Source organism: Haliotis asinina, chromosome 10, assembly GCF_037392515.1.
Source record: "Haliotis asinina isolate JCU_RB_2024 chromosome 10, JCU_Hal_asi_v2, whole genome shotgun sequence".
NCBI lineage: Eukaryota > Metazoa > Mollusca > Gastropoda > Lepetellida > Haliotidae > Haliotis > Haliotis asinina.
Genome location: NC_090289.1, coordinates 41,513,700 through 41,531,489, shown reverse-complemented (window position 1 = coordinate 41,531,489; position 17,790 = coordinate 41,513,700). Strand labels below are relative to the sequence as shown.

Here is a 17,790-nt window from a genome sequence, read left to right as displayed (position 1 = left end):
TGCGTGAGTTTCTGCTCGCGACCGAAAAATCTCCGAAGATGGCCGATCGTGTTTCCAGTATTACCGACATTGCTTCCGATAGGGCCGATGTATTTCTGTTATTACCGCTAAATTACCGATATCGCTGCAGTTGTTTCGCGAGTGGGCTGCGTTTGTTTACATTTGAGATGCAATTCCTTCAAATTTGCTGTAATTCCTTCAATTACTTAGGGGGGCCTGTTTTTAATAGCAGAGTAAGATCAATGTGAATTTGCAATAAATCATCAAGTTTGTATAAAATTACAGCCAAGAATCGAAGTTGGCCATATGGAATCGATGAAGCAGGAAAGGAGTACATTGGCATTGCACCCGTCGTTTCACTACGAGAAAGTAGTTCCTCCCCTTCCGGTTCGGTGACAAGTATTCCCCAGCTTCCTGCTATCTCCAGACATCCACTTACCCCTATAAAAGATGTCAGCAGAGAAACAACCTACCAGAACATCACACTGCCACCCATATTTGGACAAGGTGTGTCATATGACAGATATAGCATACTGGCTTCGAGTGCTCTCCCCTGTGTGACATACACACTACATACTTGTAACCCACACTTCACATGCACAAACCTAAACATCTTTTCCAGTTTCAACTCTTGCAATTTGAAAGGAATTTGATCTGTTTATATAAGTTTCTGTGATACTAATATTTTGGTTGTTCAATGCTATATTTTCATATCAAAATAAATCCCTTTGTGTGCTGTCAATTTGGTGTGGGTCTCAATCCCAGAATGAGACTCAGGTCTCCAAAGTACAAAGAAAGTGTTAGCCATATAGTAACAGTGAATTTCTGATGGCAGTGTGTATTCTTCGGTTTTGCTTTTGGGAGTCGTGTCAGTTTAAACACAGAAAGTTCATTATTTACACACGAGTGTGGCATCCATTATTGTGGATGCATCTGTGGCATCCTCCAAAGTACTCAAATTTGTACTTGATGAAGAACATTGCCTCCATGATGAAGTGCTTAACACCTCCACCCAAAGAGTGGAAGGTTGCAGGTTCACAGGCTGTACAAAAAGTCGTTAACGTGGTACTTGTTGGTTCCCTGCCTGGCACTTGGCATGAATGGTTACAACTAATACCCAGTCAGTATTGATTATTGTATCAGAGTGGGGTATAGCATGTGTAACTGCAGCATGGTATCTCAGTGAGCTGGCACTATGAAACCAGCTTAAGTCTGGGCTAATTCAAGCAACCACATATACACATGCATGCATGTCATCATATGAGTGAAACATTCAACATTAAACACTATTTCACCTAATCTCACTTTACAAGAAAAGGTTGTCACCTATACCATCTACAAATATTTGCTGTGAAGACAATCATAACATCAGTGTGATTGCACCTTGTTTTGACTTTCCTGCAGTTTAATAACTGTATCATTTATGCATGTTGCACGTGTCATATCACATGTAAAGTTTGTTCACTGACTGTACACTAAATCTGATTGGAGTGATTGCACACTAACATTTGATTCGTAGCATGGTTCATGTCTTGATAGATGGTGTTCCAATGGTTAATGTTGAACCTCCCACGCCACAACACTCCACGTTGATGAACACAACAGAGCTGGATGGTCGACCTGTTCCTCCAAAACCATCGAAGGATGGTAGTAGCAGTATTTGATCTTGAAATATCAATGTGGACGACTCTTCATGTTCATTGACTGCAAGATTGTTTGGTGTTGTCTTCCCTTTTTGACCATCTTGAACATGTTTTACTTATTTTGCAAAATAGAATCATAAGAGCTGGCTTCAATATTTTATCAATATACAAACATGAACTTGTGCCTGTCACCCACTACAGTGTCAAATTAAGGAGCACAGACTATTAATTGGATAATTGGATACCATTTGTTTTATGTACATTTTTTTCAACAAATTATATCCATAAGTATATGAGATAAAGAAATTGTTTAGTAATTCAGCAATGTGTGTAATATAAATGCTGAATGTTATTTTGGCATATTGTGAAAATGAGAACTTAATGATGTTTGTTATTAGAAGATGAACAATGGAGAGGGTCTGATAGGCGGAAGAAACAAAAGAAGACATCACAGTCGAGTTCAGAAAGAGGTGAGTTAACTCCTATCACCATTTACAGGTGTTCTGGTTGGTTGGTTGGTTGTTTGGTTGATGGATCAATCGATTATTCTAATTATCAACATTGCCCCTGGCCAGCAGTCCTGTACCTTTGTTGAATCATTATTATTCACTATCCACAAGTCTGAAGGCCTGTAAAATATCATCTACAGAAGGTCAGACAGTCTTAACCAGGACCTAGATTTTCAAAGCACTCTTGGCACTAAGATAGTTGTAAGTGCGATTCATTAACATTAACTTACATCTGTCTTAGCGCTAAGAGAGCTTCAAAATCTAGGCCCAGATTGTTCTTTTCATTGTCCAAGATCCAGTGACAAGTGTAAAATCTTCATTGTAGCTTGACAAGGTTTTCTGTCAGTAACTGTCACTCCTTGTATAATATCATGAACTGTATCAGGTGTAAGCTTTGGTATAAGATGATCATTATCACCTACCATCCACTTGCCACGATCAATGTCACCTACCATCCACTATCATGATCATTATCACCTACCATACACTATCATGATAATTATCACCTACCATCCACTATCATGATAATTATCATCTACCATTCATTATCATGATCATAATCCTAATCCCCACCTGCAGGTCCAATGGCAGCAGGGGGATCCAATCTCCACAGCAGCAGCGAGAGCATCGCCCACAGTGGAATCCAGTCCATTCCCAGCAAGCAGAGGCCCCACTGGAAGGGGAGCCAGCAGAGCCTGAAGAGTGTTGGATCCAAGAAGGGCCGTGAGTAGTCCAAAACTCTCTTTGAAGATTTGGGTTAGATTTGGGCTTCAGCAAACCATTCTTCTCATAAGATTCCAGTGAAGAGCAGGGCTAGAATTTGTCTTCAGCAAACTATTCTTGTCATAAGATTCCTGGGAAGATCAGGGTTAGAATTGATCTTCAGCGTACCATTCTTGTCATAAGATTCTTGTCAAGAGCAGGGTTAGAATTGATCTTCAGCAAACCATTCTTGTCATAAGATTATGGTGAAGATCAAGGTTAGAATTGGTCTTCAGCAGCACATGCTTATTGCAGGAGATGACTAACAGGGTTGGATGGTCAGACTTGCTGACATGGTTGATCCCTTTGAGCACTCTATTGTCTGGTCCAGACTTAATGATTTACAAACTGCCACCTGATGTGATAGTTTGGATATTACCGAGTGTGGCGTTAGAATACAAACTAACTGAAAAATCCAATCATAAGCGGTTGCTGATGGATTCAATGGAGGGATTCACTGACTCAGTTGATTTGTGTCATCTTGTCGAAACTGAATGGTTAGATACTTGTTATGTCAGTCCCTGGTCTGGTCAACATCTTACTAACCACCTTTACATAGCTGTAATGTTTCTGAGTGAATCGTTAACCAACTAGCACTGCCACAGAACCAAAGAAGAAAGAAATATGAAAGAAAGAGTGTTTCATCTCTCATACAGTTTTGGTTGTTGTTTTATGATAATATTAAAGATACTGTATGGTAATATCATTTCTTAATTGTACAAAATCTGGCACTTTGAAAATGAATGAAAGTGGAATATCTGAAAAATGCAGGTGTCAGAATTTATTCTTTCGTGAAAACAACTTTCATGCTTTACAGACATCAAAATGCCAAGATGTTCTGATTTAATAGTAATAATGATATCAAATAAGGTTTTATGCTTTTAATGATTTGCTTCAGAACAATGTAAATCCGATGTTGAATCAGGATTAGAATAGAGTTTGTCAGTAACCTTCACTCTTTGTAAGAGGCAGCTTTGGTATGATTTACACCCAGATAACCTGGGTTGTACAAGTCACTGTATCCCATTAGTATAGATCATTGTCCATGCTGTTAATCACTGCATTGTCTGGTCCATATAGCCGCAATATTGCAGAGAACGGCATTAAACAACCAACCAAGATTGTTGGTCACAGTGTCAAAAACTGGGTCATCTGGTCTAGACTTCAGTATTTACAGGTCAATGTCATATACCTAGACCCCATTTCACATTACACAGGAAGTAAGAATGCTTTGAGAAATGTTACAAGATCTCAGGCTAACATGAGCTTTGTGAAACGGGGTCCTGAAGTACTGTGTTCTGTGGTATTAAGTAACCAAACAGTAACCATCCGTCATAAAGATGTGCATACTTGGTTGGTCCAGGTGTTGACTTTGACAAGCATTCCAGCATGAGTTCCCCGGATCGGTCTGAGAGTGAGGACAATCTGTTGATCCTAGATATAACTATTGTAGACCTACTGTACCACCCCAAGCCTACCCTCTCTAACCCAGGTTCTACCTGTAACCCCTTCCCACTGCCTGCATGTTAGCGTGATTAACCCATGTATCAAACTGGTCAATAGTCAATGCTTTATTTTGAAGATTGATTTTGGTTCATGCGTTTGTAATTGCTGACTAGAGTTACTGTTATCTTGACTTTTATGCTTAGTCTGATCTGGAAGTAAGGTCAGGTTTTGTCTGCAAGGCTTCAATGTACATTCCTTTTTTTCTTATGCTTGTCGTAAGAGGCGACTAACGAGATTGGGTGGTCAGGCTCGCTGACTTGGTTGACACATGTCATCGGTTCCCAATTGTGCAGATCGATGCTCATGTTGTTGATCACTGGATTGTCTGGTTCAGACTCGATTATAGCTGGAATATTGCTGAGTGTGGCATAAAACTAAACTCACTCACTCACTCACTCACCTTTTTTTCAACAACAAAGAGTGCCCATAATGCAGGTGGATGATGTCTTGATTGTCAACTCTGTCTTTCCAAATAAACGTTACTGCTGTTGTAGTTTAAATAAGCTTAAACATGACATTAAAGCCCATGTCACATTATGTTCTAGAAGAAAACATTTTGTGAGACCTGATAAATGACTTGAAAATTCGTTATGAAGGGTAAGTGTACAGATCTGAATTGCATCAGATTGTCAGAGGGTCAAATTATATCTTCTGCAGAACTGAACTGTCATGATGAAAAACTGCTATTGTTGTAATATTTTTACTAAACTTAAACATGACATGAAAGCCCATTTCATCTTTATATCTCATCCTCGAAATGAACCTCTGCGTGAGACCGATAATCTGAAATCTGGTTATGACAGTTCAATGTACAAACTCTGTATGTTGTTGTCAGTGTGTGTTATCAAATGCTATCCAGAACTGCACTGTTATGACAGATATTAGTCACACCAGTGTAGAAAGTTAACTTATCCATTCATAAAGCAAACTGAACTATTTAAAGGTAATTAAAATTTATTTAATATAGGATAAGAATAAGACTGGACAAGTAACAGTGAACGGACATTGTTATCTGATATCTCTGAATAAGAAATATGCAGTCAGTCATGTAGCTAACAGAACTGTTTATCGGTGATCAAAGTTTATTGAACAAAAGAACATGTGACAGTAAATGGAAAACATGCTACCCCCCATGCATAGTGGCTTCATGGCATTAACAGACTTCCATAATCCACTGACCTAGAAATGCAAATTTACCCTGATTATGATCTTAGCTGTGAAACTTGATGTTTTCATTAAACTGATCAATATGTTTGACATTTGTCACTTTCAACATTGAGCTGAAACACAGCACTATGGTCCCTCGAAATGGGTTTCAGTGTGCTGATTCATTCATAGCTGGCTTTCATATATGTGTACATATGCAAGATTGTACATTCTAAAACTTATCTATTTAAATGGATAATACACAAAAATAGTTTTATACAAGAAAAACTTGGCAGGTTACACGTTTTACTTAACAAGTAACATTCTGGAAAAAGGCCTTCAAGAATTTGAAGCTCGTAAATAAGAATATTTCTCTTTTTGATGACTTGCATGAGTCATAGATATAGGTAGAGGAACTATTCTGGGGCACTGCCGAACATCAATACCTCTTTACATGTCTTAATGGTTCTCATGCAAGCACCTGCTGGCAGCATAGCTTGGGTATAATGACTGTTATTGTTCCGCTGTATCCCTTTTAGCATCATTATTTCTGACCTTCTGTCTTATATATTCCCCTGCTGTTTGTTGTTATTTTCAAATTTCCTGATATTTTTACATAAATATAACTTAGAGCCTTTTATAGTGTTTAGATAGTGAAAATAATGTAGATTGTTATTAAAGTACAAAATACTTATTTAGGACCACAGTATAACTCTTGATAATGCTTTTAGCAACAGAATAACTTAGAATCAAAATCATGCATCCTTTGTTTAGCTATACTGAATTATAGAATCGGTGATGATGATCACATACTAACAGCATTGAAACAGTTTCAACATGAATCACCTTAGTCTCCACAGAATGTCAGGGGCAGCAGGGTACCTTGGTGGTGAAGGTGTTCACTCATCATGCTGAAGACCTAGGTTCGATCCCCACATGGGTACAATGAGTGAAACCCATTTGTGGTATCTTATGTAAGCTACATCTTGTTATGGGAGGTGCATCAAAATAATATAATATTGATATATTGATTTTACATAGCCACAGAAAAAATTAAAAATGTCGACTATCCTTTGTTTAAAGGAAAACCAAGTTCTATGGATGGTCAACTTCTTTATTGCAATGAGTGTGACATTTTGGTGTATGCATTAACACCTTTATCAAGCAACTGATGCACTTGTGTATTGCAATGAGTGCCACATTTCAGTATGGCACTAACACCGTTATCAAGCAACTTGTCATGACTTGTTTTATAACAGTTTTTGTAGCTACACAAAAACATCACACTCTTTGCAATAAAGAAGTTGACTATCCATACAACTCGGGTTTCCATCATCTTCACAACTTCTTAAATGCCTTTCAAGGAAGACATCATTTGTCTAGCTACAGTAAATTATGTTGATGATCATGTTAGCTACATTCAAACAGTAGGGATATGATTACTTGAGCTACACAATAACACACTGTTGATATCAGAGATCCCTTGAAACATTGTAATCATAAACCATTATGTTGATGATCATGTTAGCTACATTCAGAGAGTATGGATATGATTACTTGAGCTACACAATAACACACTGTTGATATCAGAGATCTCTTGAAACATTGTAATCATAAACCATTATGTTGATGATCATGTTAGCTACATTCAGAGAGTATGGATATGATTACTTGAGTTACACAATAACACACTGTTGATATCAGAGATCTCTTGAAACATTGTAATCATAAACCATTATGTTGATGATCATGTTAGCTACATTCAGACAGTAGGGATATGATTACTTGAGCTACACAATAACACACTGTTGATATCAGAGATCCTTTGAAACATTGTAATCATAAACCATTATGTTGATGATCATGTTAGCTACATTCAGAGAGTATGGATATGATTACTTGAGCTACACAATAACACACTGTTGATATCAGAGATCTCTTGAAACATTGTAATCATAAACCATTTTGTATCTGTTACAATATGTTATAATATCAGTGTGTATCACATATTAGTAATATTGAAATATAGTGTAAATTTTGACAATCTGATAGTGGAAATAGTAACAAATTGCTCCACTGCTGACCATCACATGTCAGTTTAATAATACAGTATCTATGCCATGTTAGTAAATTTATCTAAAGATAGGCCACTGGTGACAGTGATTTGCAGTGGCTGACTGTAGGTTCAGATCCTATATTAGCCCCAGATGGAATCTTTCAAATCAACATCGTACATTATTGTTATGGTGAATGCATCTACTTACTGCGTCACTTAAGGCTTTCCTTCCCCATTCAGCAATGCAGCGGGTCAGCCTAGTGGTCTAAGTGTTCACTCGAAAACCCGGGTTTGATTCCCCACATGTGTACTATGTGAAAAACCCATTTCTGGTGTCCATCCACCATTGCTAGAAAAAATGGGACATTAAACCATACTCACTTACTCCATGTTAAGCTGAAATGGCAGTTACTCAGATCAAATACTAGTATTAAGTGGCCTAATACCAAAATGCACCAATGGGTGGTACTTTTACCGTAGTTTTATGGTTGTAGTCTGCCCTTAGAATAGTTTTTGGACATTAGTATGATCAGTGCTGCTTGATATCATTCCATTCCATTCTATTCCATTCCATTCCATTCCATTCCATTCCATTCCATTCCGCTCCACTCCACTCGATTTCATTCCATTCCATTCCTTTCCATTCCATATTAGATGTAGCCATGATGCTGGTGTGTAAAATTGCAGGTTGTAGAACTTCAATCAAGATATGCTGTAATAGTGTAGCAACAAATTTCCATCATTTTACATGCATGAAGCTTTTGCAATATCTCAAATGCTAATATAATATCTTATGTATAATGTAATATTCTTGTGAATAAAACATTTATATTAAATAAAGTTTATATATACAACAAAATAAAGTTTGTATGTGCAATGAAATGACATAGGGGCCTGTTTGAAACTTACTGATAATAGATAGGACATTTCAGTTTAGATTTATTTTTCAGACATGTCAAGAGTAAGGTTTTGAAATTAAGGTATGTATATAAGACTATTTAGATAGATTTTTGGAGTTGAATGTGCTGAATAATGTCTATATGTTGTACAGCCGGCAGCGTCATTGGTGATGGCTCATTGAAAGGTAGCATCATCTGCGCCCCTGACGGTGAGATCATCAACGTTGGTGGATCTGTTGGACCATCTAAACAGGGTGACGTGGCACAACTACAAGATGTCATGCGTGTCAACAAGAGGGTGGGCGATGGTAGGTGTCAGCTGTATCTGGAAATAAAAACAATATTTGTCAGTTCATTCTACCTTCAATGAATTCTGTTAGATAGATAGCTTTATGCATGTTAAAGAAGTCGAAGGAGAACTAAAGGTAGCAGTGGTACCAGTGGCTGTGTGACCTGGCTGACTGCCTGTCAGTATACAGTATTATGAAGATGATTACTTCCCTTTATCTCAGGTTCACCGGGTCCAGATTCGATTAATTATATTGTATGGAATATTGATAAATTCATGCTAACATCTTTCTTTCAAAATTAAATTTGAGTAGAGTAGTCTAGTGGTTAAAGTGTTTGCACATCACATGGAGACCCAGGTTTGATTCCCCCATGATTTTGCTGAAATAAGCATAGAACTGATCTCTCACATTAACTAGAATGAGCAAATCAATGCTAAACCCAAGTCCCTTATTCACTCTGGCCACTTCCCAATTCATTCTGATTATGGCCCCTGTTCTTCTGCCCTTCATTCCCCTATCATCCTGCAAAGTGTTATGACTTGTATCACTGTGAACTTTCCCTGCCTGTTAAGCATTTGTGACTTAGCTGAGTGACTGTTCAGAGAGGACTAAGATTCACATGGCCATGTGTTGAAGGTGAGGTGGCAGAGTCCATCCCATCGGACACGGACGAACCAGAGGAATGGAAGGAGTCCCGAAGGAGGATCCACATGGATGCCAAGGAAGAGAGGAGGTCGTCTCGCAAAGGTTGGTGTCAGTATCAGTTTCACGACTTGCAGCAGCTGGTCTCATGGCAACGGGCAGTACTGTATTACTAGGGGTTCATCATGAACATCACTACCTTAAACATTGTTCCAGTGGATGCTGTCATGGCAACAGGCAGTACTATATTGCTATAGTCAGTACTGACATCACTACCTTAAGTCCTGTTCCTCGGAATGTTGTCATGGCAACAGGCAGTACTATATTACTAAGGGTCAGTATTGACATCACTACCTTAAGTCATGTTCCACCTAATGTTGTCATGGCAATAGGCAGTACTATGTTACTAAGGGCCAGTATTAACTTCACTACCTTAATTCATGTTCCAATAATTGTTGTCATGGCATTGGTCAATACCATATTACCCAGGGGCCAGTATGAACTGAACTTTGAGCACTGTGTTGTCCTGTCAGCATGTATCCCTTTGCTTTCTCTGTGCCATTTCACATTACAAATTGATACAATGAAGCTATGAACGATAAATCACTCACTCACCCATACTTTAACTAGGACACACCATGTTGGTATTTTGGGATAGAAGTGATTTTTAGCAACCAATACTGGTTATACAAAGCAACTAAATGGATCGGTTATGTACAATTATAAAAGTTATGAACTGTATTTGAGAAAAGAAGGCAGACATGATATGAATAATGAATATTTTGAAGAATATGTGACTTTTCAAACATTTAATTGATATTCACTGTGGTGTGTATTGCTACAGTTCTGGGGTATAAGTTCATTATGGTATGTTGTGTTTATTCCATGTAAGATTCAGATTCTGTCAGAGAGCTTGATGCATCTGCATCCATCCATCAGTGGAATTATGCCAGCAGTGATCAGGGCCGATCACTGGCACCAGCAGCGCCAACTCTCATTGCCAGACATATAGAAACAGGTATCCTGAGTGGTGTTGGCTAGCTTACCATCAAGTGTGATGCGGGGAATATGGTGCAGGGAATACGTAATCTGTGTGATACTGGCTTATTAATTATTACCTGGCTGGTGTGAAAAGAGTTTGGTATCACTTATCTTATGATGGATAAATTTGGTTGGATTTCAAAATTGTTACAAGGATCTGTGAGACTACTTTCAGATATGAGAATGGTAACTGATTCTTGGTAATCCAGGATTCAGTTGTAATGAGTACCATTGTCATGTTGTCTGCTGGTTTCTATATGATATGCATGGACTTTCAAAACATACTTTTTTATTTATGACAAATTTGGAATAAGAATTTTTTTGTTCCTGCCATGTCAGTTCTTTGCTTTTTTGGCAGACGTTCAAAATTACACAGTGGGAAGTAATTCAACATATCATTAAAAAAATATTTCAAGCAAAAACCTTTTCAGCATTATATATTTTGATTTTTCTTCTCAATATAACAGGTTTTACAAAAAATCTCATAGTGTTGACATCATAGGTTAGAGGGAAGCATGACATCCTAATCTTCACGATATGTGGCAATTAGATTATCAAAAGTTTTGTAGCTCATGTCATTTTTAAGATCATGTGGACGTTTTAAAGTTTCACAGACAAGTATTTTTTTGTGTTCATCCTTCATACTGTCACGTGTTTAGTAGCTTGTTTTGTGTTGTGTGTTGCTTGTCTTTCCTCTGCTTGTCCTATCTAGCCAGCCATGATGTTTCAGCATATTCAGACAGAGGGTATGATGATGAGATGTTTGAGTCTGAGTGGGAACCAATCAAAGAGAAGCCGGAGGAGGAGGCTAGAGCAATGATGTCCAGCCGAGAGCCGACCATGGAGCTTGACCTTACTCCTCACCCACCAACAGAAAACAAAAGTCAAGATTCCACAGACCCAACAGATGATATAAATCCTTCTCAGATGACAAACCTTTCACAGCCCACACTTACTACAGATCCTTCTCGGGAGTCCACAGAAGCAACTGTCACAGAAACTAAACCCAAGACCAGCAAAACCAGATCAGCTAGAACTTCAACACCATCAGCAGCAGGTACCTTGCAAGGGTCCAGGGCAGAAGGAGAAGGATCTTTACCCAGTGCACGGACAATTGGAAGGTCAAGGACAAGCGAAAGGTCAAATAAAGATGACTCTAATAAGAAAAGGTCAAGATGTAATACAGTTAAGAGCTCCAGAAAAGAATCTGATCCTGATGATGAAGTATTTGATAATGATAATCCAGTATCCATTATCTCTGATACAAACCAGAGGAAGTCAAGCTGTATGGAAAGGACACCAAGGTCTGGGCGGACCTCTGACATGAGAAGGACTGAGTCTAAAAGCAGGAACAGGACACCTGTCTCAGGAAGGAGATCTGATCTCAGTAGGAACAGAGGGAGTTCCAGGAACAGTGTACAAAGTCAAAACAGGAGCATTGATCTGAGTGAAACCACAGACCAGAAACCAAAGGATGATTTGAATGAGTCAATGGGTGCCTCTTCCAGACAGAAATCTGTAAAACCATTGACCTTAGAAGAAATGGTTATCCCAGACGAAAACCAAACTGACTCAACTGAAGCTCTGGCCAAAGATTATCTTCTGCCAAACATAAACACTCAGAGGTCAATCTCTGTTGTTTCTGGCCAAACATCTGTGTTTGAGGGAAATGGGAACCCAGGATGGACCTCAAACCGGAGTCAGTCCGGGCTGACAGACAGGAGCAGGTCCAGTGACAGAGGGAAAAGTGTGACCCAGATGATGGAGGAAACTGGAAATAGTCTGCAAGATGGCAGTAAGGAAAATCTACTCTCCATTAAAGGGCGGAACAGTTCAACAGCCTCATCAAAATCTTCAAACCCAAAAAACGGGTCTGACCTGAAAGAGAAGCTCCCTCCACTGAATCTTTCAGGTTGTGAAAGTCCCACTGCTGAGGACTGTGATGTTGTGTTGGCAGCTTGGGCAGATGACATGATTGTGTCTGGGAGGGATGACAGCGATGGCCAAAATGATCTTAAAGCAACCAGTCAGTCAATGTCAAGGCCACAATCTCATTCAACTGAAAAGAACTCAAGGATTTTATCAGGAGAATCCCATCTCAGTGGCTCCTTACAGGTGACCGGTGAGCAGTTGTTTCTGCCCTCTGTGCCCGCCTCACCTCGAACCAGGACAAGGTCAATCAGGTCACTGAGGTCATCGAGATCAACAGTGTCCAGGATTGATGAAGGTTAAGTCGATTATTGCACGTTCTGAGTGGTTGCACATCATTGCTCTGCATGCTACCACCTACATTGATTGAACTTGTTTCTTTTAGTTGCACATCTTGGGTGTCATATCAGCACTCACACTTCTTCACTTGTCTCCTTGCCTTTTCCATTATAAACCTGTGATAATTCTTTTTCAGGTTAAAAAGATAACATGCTGTCATGAATACTTAAATATGCAACAAGAACTAGTACTTCCATGGTTCTCTCACACATTCAGGACTATTGTCATTACCAGAACAGATTCAAGGATGTTAAGACCTTGAAGAATTTTAAAATTATCAATATGTCCTTATTTAAAATAATATTGTTTTGACATGACTCAGTGCAGCCCCTTTCTGACGTCCCCTGCCATAATACTGAAGAAATACTTCTAAAAGCAGCATAAACACCATACTCATTCACCCACTCACTCTGATATAACCATCAAGAGGTATGTGGACCAACAAATGTTCATATCAGCTGCTGAGCCAAGCCAGTATCATCCAACAATAAACACTGAATCAGGTACCCAGTCAGTATAGGAGGAACATATTTTGTACATTGTATTTCCATGAAATATCCACAATCTGATCATAATTGATTCAGAACTGGTCTTCAGTAACCCATGCTTGTAAGAGACGACTAATGGAATCAGGTGGTCAGACTTGCTGACTTGCTTGACACATGTCATCATACTCCAGGTACGCGGATCGATACTCATGCTGTTGATTACTGGATTGTCTAGTCCAGACTCAATTATTTAAGGAGCATTGGTATATATAGCTGGGATATTGCTGTGACGTAAAACTAAACTCACTCACTCCAGTCCATGAACAAGAAAGAGATGTAATATGGAAGAGCTAAGACGTGGTATTTGATTACATGATTTTCACATCATTTCTTGAATGTTAAAAGAGTAACTGGAGAACTCTACATCATTGGTGTCGTATAAACCTGGGTGTATTCAAGTGACATGTTTTCATCCCTCTTGAGGGACAAGGTTGTTTAACTGCATGCATGGTTGATTTTGTTTTACAACTAACGTGTGTTGGTGTTGGTTGTACTCAAGTGTGTGGATATATATTTTTTCTGATGACATAACTATTGCATGAATAAACCATTTAAAAATTCTGCTTATCTTGTGCATGCAAATATGCATATAATTCAATCCAGTGTTTCACATTAAGAATTCAACGATTAACTTTTTTATAGATATGATTTGTTTTTTAACGAAATTTTATTAATGAGTAAATGTGAGTGAATATATCACTTGTATATACTACAAATAACTGATTTATAACTAAAACTTGCCTTTTCAAATAGCCATTGCATTAAATGATGGAACATTATTCAATGTGTATTGTCAGTTTTATTATGATATTCACATGTGTGATACCAAGGTTTATTTATATTTGTCACAGCAGCTTAAGCGGAAAGCCTTTGAAGGCTGTCATAGCCAGAGGTAGAATATGTATGTTCATATTAGTACTTGGGTAGAAAGAATTTATTAATGAATTCATAACATATTTAGAAACCTACATATATGTTGGTAGACGATATCTGGTTCAGGTGTTATGACAAGATTTTTCTAGAATTTCACAGTATTACAGCTGTCATCCAAAATACCTAGGTTATGATTACACGATGCCATTTAGAAAGTGGTCAAATGCAACATATGTCATGTTTGGGATTTCACTTTCTTAGTAAAGTACAAATTCTAGTACTTTTTTTTCGGTTGAATCCCATCCGGGATTCGAACCCGCACCCTCAGAGTCAGGCACCTAATCGCCAGCACACAAAGTCAGCCGCCTAGCCCGCTCAGCCACCGCGACTTCCACGGGCTAGGCGGCTGACTTTGTGTGCTGGCGATTAGGTGCCTGACTCTGAGGGTGCGGGTTCGAATCCCGGATGGGATTCAACCGAAAAAAAAGTACTAGAATTTGTACTTTACTAAGAAAGTGAAATCCCAAATATGACATATGTTACCTAGGTTATGTTATACCTAAACACTTTGAAAAGGCATATAGTAGATTTTGGCTCATGGTAAGTACAATGTAGTAAGTTTCTGGTAGGTTATGTTTAGGGAGGACAATGTGAATGAGGATTCTAACTCAAGCAACATTGTTGACATGTCATTGGAATTCAGGCTTTACAATAACTCACCATGTCTTTGTTTTTTGTCAGTTCCCTGAAAGTGAGACTTTGTTCCCAAATTCAACAATTCGTTTGTGATGTGTCTATGTTATGAGTCCTGCTAGTTGAACTGTAGTGGTGGGCCTCCATTTTTTAAGGTCTTCTAGCATTTGGATAGTCATAAGTACCATACATCAACATCAACTTAAACTATCTTAGCGTCACTAAAATCTGGACAATGACTATAACATGCTGCTGGTATTTCAGAATCATCCGCTTCTGAGCAGCTGTTGGTTGATGCTCTCACTGAGCATGCCCAGAAGATCGCTCAGAGCGTTCTAAGTCAGTCAGAGGCTGGGCACAATCTGGAGACGGACATCAGGGTGAGTAGTAGAGGGAGCAGGCACTATTCCAAGGGAGGTAACTGTGTTAGATTGATGGATGTAATGGTTTCCCAATCGCTAAGATCAATATGTATGATGTCAGTCAGTGGATTGTGTGGTCCATCATAAAGCTGGACTATTGTTTGGTTTACAGTAGTTAGTATCTTTGACTCCTCTGCATATAAGTTAAAAGAAGTTAGAAGAAGTAACTAGTCTTGAAAAGATCTTGATATGACTATAGTTTAGTATTGTTTCATTCTGTTTAGGCTAGCTTAGGTCTAGAGAAATTTATACATGAAAATATTATTATTTAGTGCTATATAGGCAATTTGAATGATAGTTTAGTAGTATAAACATCTTAGTGCATGGATAGAGCAAATGTGTTAATTAAATGAGATACAATTTATTAGAAAGAATTTACTACTTAATTCATATCAGATTTAGAAACCTACATATATGTTGATAGCTGATCTCTGTTTCAGGTGTTTTTAGTTCCTAGTTTTGTAGTTAACCGCTTCCTAATTGTAATTTAGCATGCAGCATCATTGTGGGCCGATCGTCACCCTACCCGCGATATTTCCCGCAGTCAGTCTGTGCAGGAACCGACCAGCACTGTAAGATACATGTCGTGTGATTGGTCAGTAATGCACCAGTCACATCTGTTGTTGCACAGCCTCCATTCTGGTACATTCTGATTATCAAGTTCATTAGTAGAAGATTTGGTGACAGGCATTTAAGGCTTGTTTTTGAAATAAATTATGTATGAAAATGGCCTAATTTCAATCTTTTGAAGTAACTAACAAGATTATTAAAATATTTCTTTTGTGTATTGGTTAATCTTTTAAAAAAAACATATATTTTCTTGGCACAGTTACTAAAAATGATATATATATTGAATAAACTCTTTCATTTCAATTAAGCAATTTACTAAGCAATCTGAAAGTTTTTATTATGCGAATTCTCTCTGTTTTCATCTTAATTTTAAGCTATTGACCTATTAAGTTCTGTTGTCATATCAACATCCTGATTAACAGGCCATCATTTGGCATAACTAAACCGGTATTTACTCTATTCACTTTTCAACTCCATCATAAATTTATCATTAGTAAAATATACTACTCGAAGTTAAAGAAAAGATGGCTTAACAGATTTACTATTATAACAAGAACGAATCAGGCATTCTTTATCCCCTTTTGACTAGTTTCACATGAGTACATATTTTAAATGGCATCTGATCATCTGGTGAATGATAACTATCATATGGTACTTACCTCCCTTTACCAGAATGGAGGCCGATTGAGCACAGTTTGAGTGTTTGTGATATCTTTGATTCACTGTAGTTTGGTATTTTCACTGCAGTCTCTAACTGCATACGTCTGAGGTGGCAGGTTGAACAGAGAAACTTTCTGATATATTATTTACATTAGATTTTAAAATGCTTGACATGATTAGTAAACTATAATGACCCAGGCCCAGATTTTCAAAGCTCTGTTAGCGTTAAGATCGTCGGAAGTGCCATACATTAACAGTAACTAGGCCCTGGTGATGTCATACGAGAGATATATGTGAGGACAAAAATGCAGTGGATGTTTTGGATTCATACACTAAGGCCCACTTCCTAACCGATGGGCCCTGCATGGATGGGATTAATTTCTGTACACACTAACATATTAATTAATTTATTTTTGATAACAGTTTCCTTGGCATGTATTACAATATTAACTATAATCATTTGAATGCTTCTTACAAAATTAATCATTCAATGTGCCTTCACATTCTTTACTTTTTGTTATATTTCAGATATATTTTATTCCCTCTATATTGCTCCTGTAAATTTTCTATACTCCATATTCTGTCAAATTTGTCTTGTCATATATATTTCTGTCCTGTCCTGTCCTGTCCTGGTGCTTTTAACTTGATAATGATGTAAGAATTTACATTGAAACGTCGCTTAACACAATAAACAAGAAGTTGTAATCCATGAAGTTCTATGTTTCATATTTATATATTGTTCCTATAAATTATCAACTCTACATTCTCTCCTCTGTATCCTGCCCAGTATGTTCTGCGTACATATTCTGTTAACAGTAAACTTCAGCTTGTTGCATTTGTAATGTTTTGAGCATAAGCTTCTTTATATACATTGATTGATTTTCTTAAGCTGAGATATTTGTAAAGTTTCTGTGACTGGCTTCTGGGAGAACAAACCTAGACTATGCTTGTGGTGTCAACAAAGCTGAAGGATGCATTTCGAACACTGAATGACAAATCTTTCATTGCGACCTTCCAGGATGCTATAGAACAGATTATGAAGAAACATCGAACTACAAGTGCAGATCCTACAGCTGCAGAATACCGAGAAGAGATCCGTCGTAATCTTACGACTGCAGGTACAATTTGACAGAGCAAAAAAAAAAGTAAAAAAAAAAAAAAAAAGTAATTTCACTAGCACAGACATCACCAGTGATGATCTGTGATATCCTCCCACATTGAACACAAGATCTTCAGCACGTCGGTGTGGTATCTTAATGGTT

General features: G+C 38.0%; 1 protein-coding gene across 1 annotated transcript in view; it reads left to right on the top strand.

The window, feature by feature from the left end:
- The window catches only part of LOC137297688 (uncharacterized protein KIAA2012-like), a 68,539-nt gene that overhangs the window by 32,068 nt on the left and 18,681 nt on the right, over nt 1-17,790 (top strand). Inside the window, exons 8-16 of the mRNA XM_067829606.1 lie at nt 286-507; nt 1,540-1,647; nt 2,042-2,113; nt 2,732-2,875; nt 8,674-8,829; nt 9,448-9,558; nt 10,346-10,471; nt 15,141-15,256; nt 17,547-17,646. Of these exons, the coding sequence (XP_067685707.1) occupies nt 286-507; nt 1,540-1,647; nt 2,042-2,113; nt 2,732-2,875; nt 8,674-8,829; nt 9,448-9,558; nt 10,346-10,471; nt 15,141-15,256; nt 17,547-17,646 (1,155 nt within the window). The remainder of the gene's footprint in view (nt 1-285; nt 508-1,539; nt 1,648-2,041; nt 2,114-2,731; nt 2,876-8,673; nt 8,830-9,447; nt 9,559-10,345; nt 10,472-15,140; nt 15,257-17,546; nt 17,647-17,790) is intronic.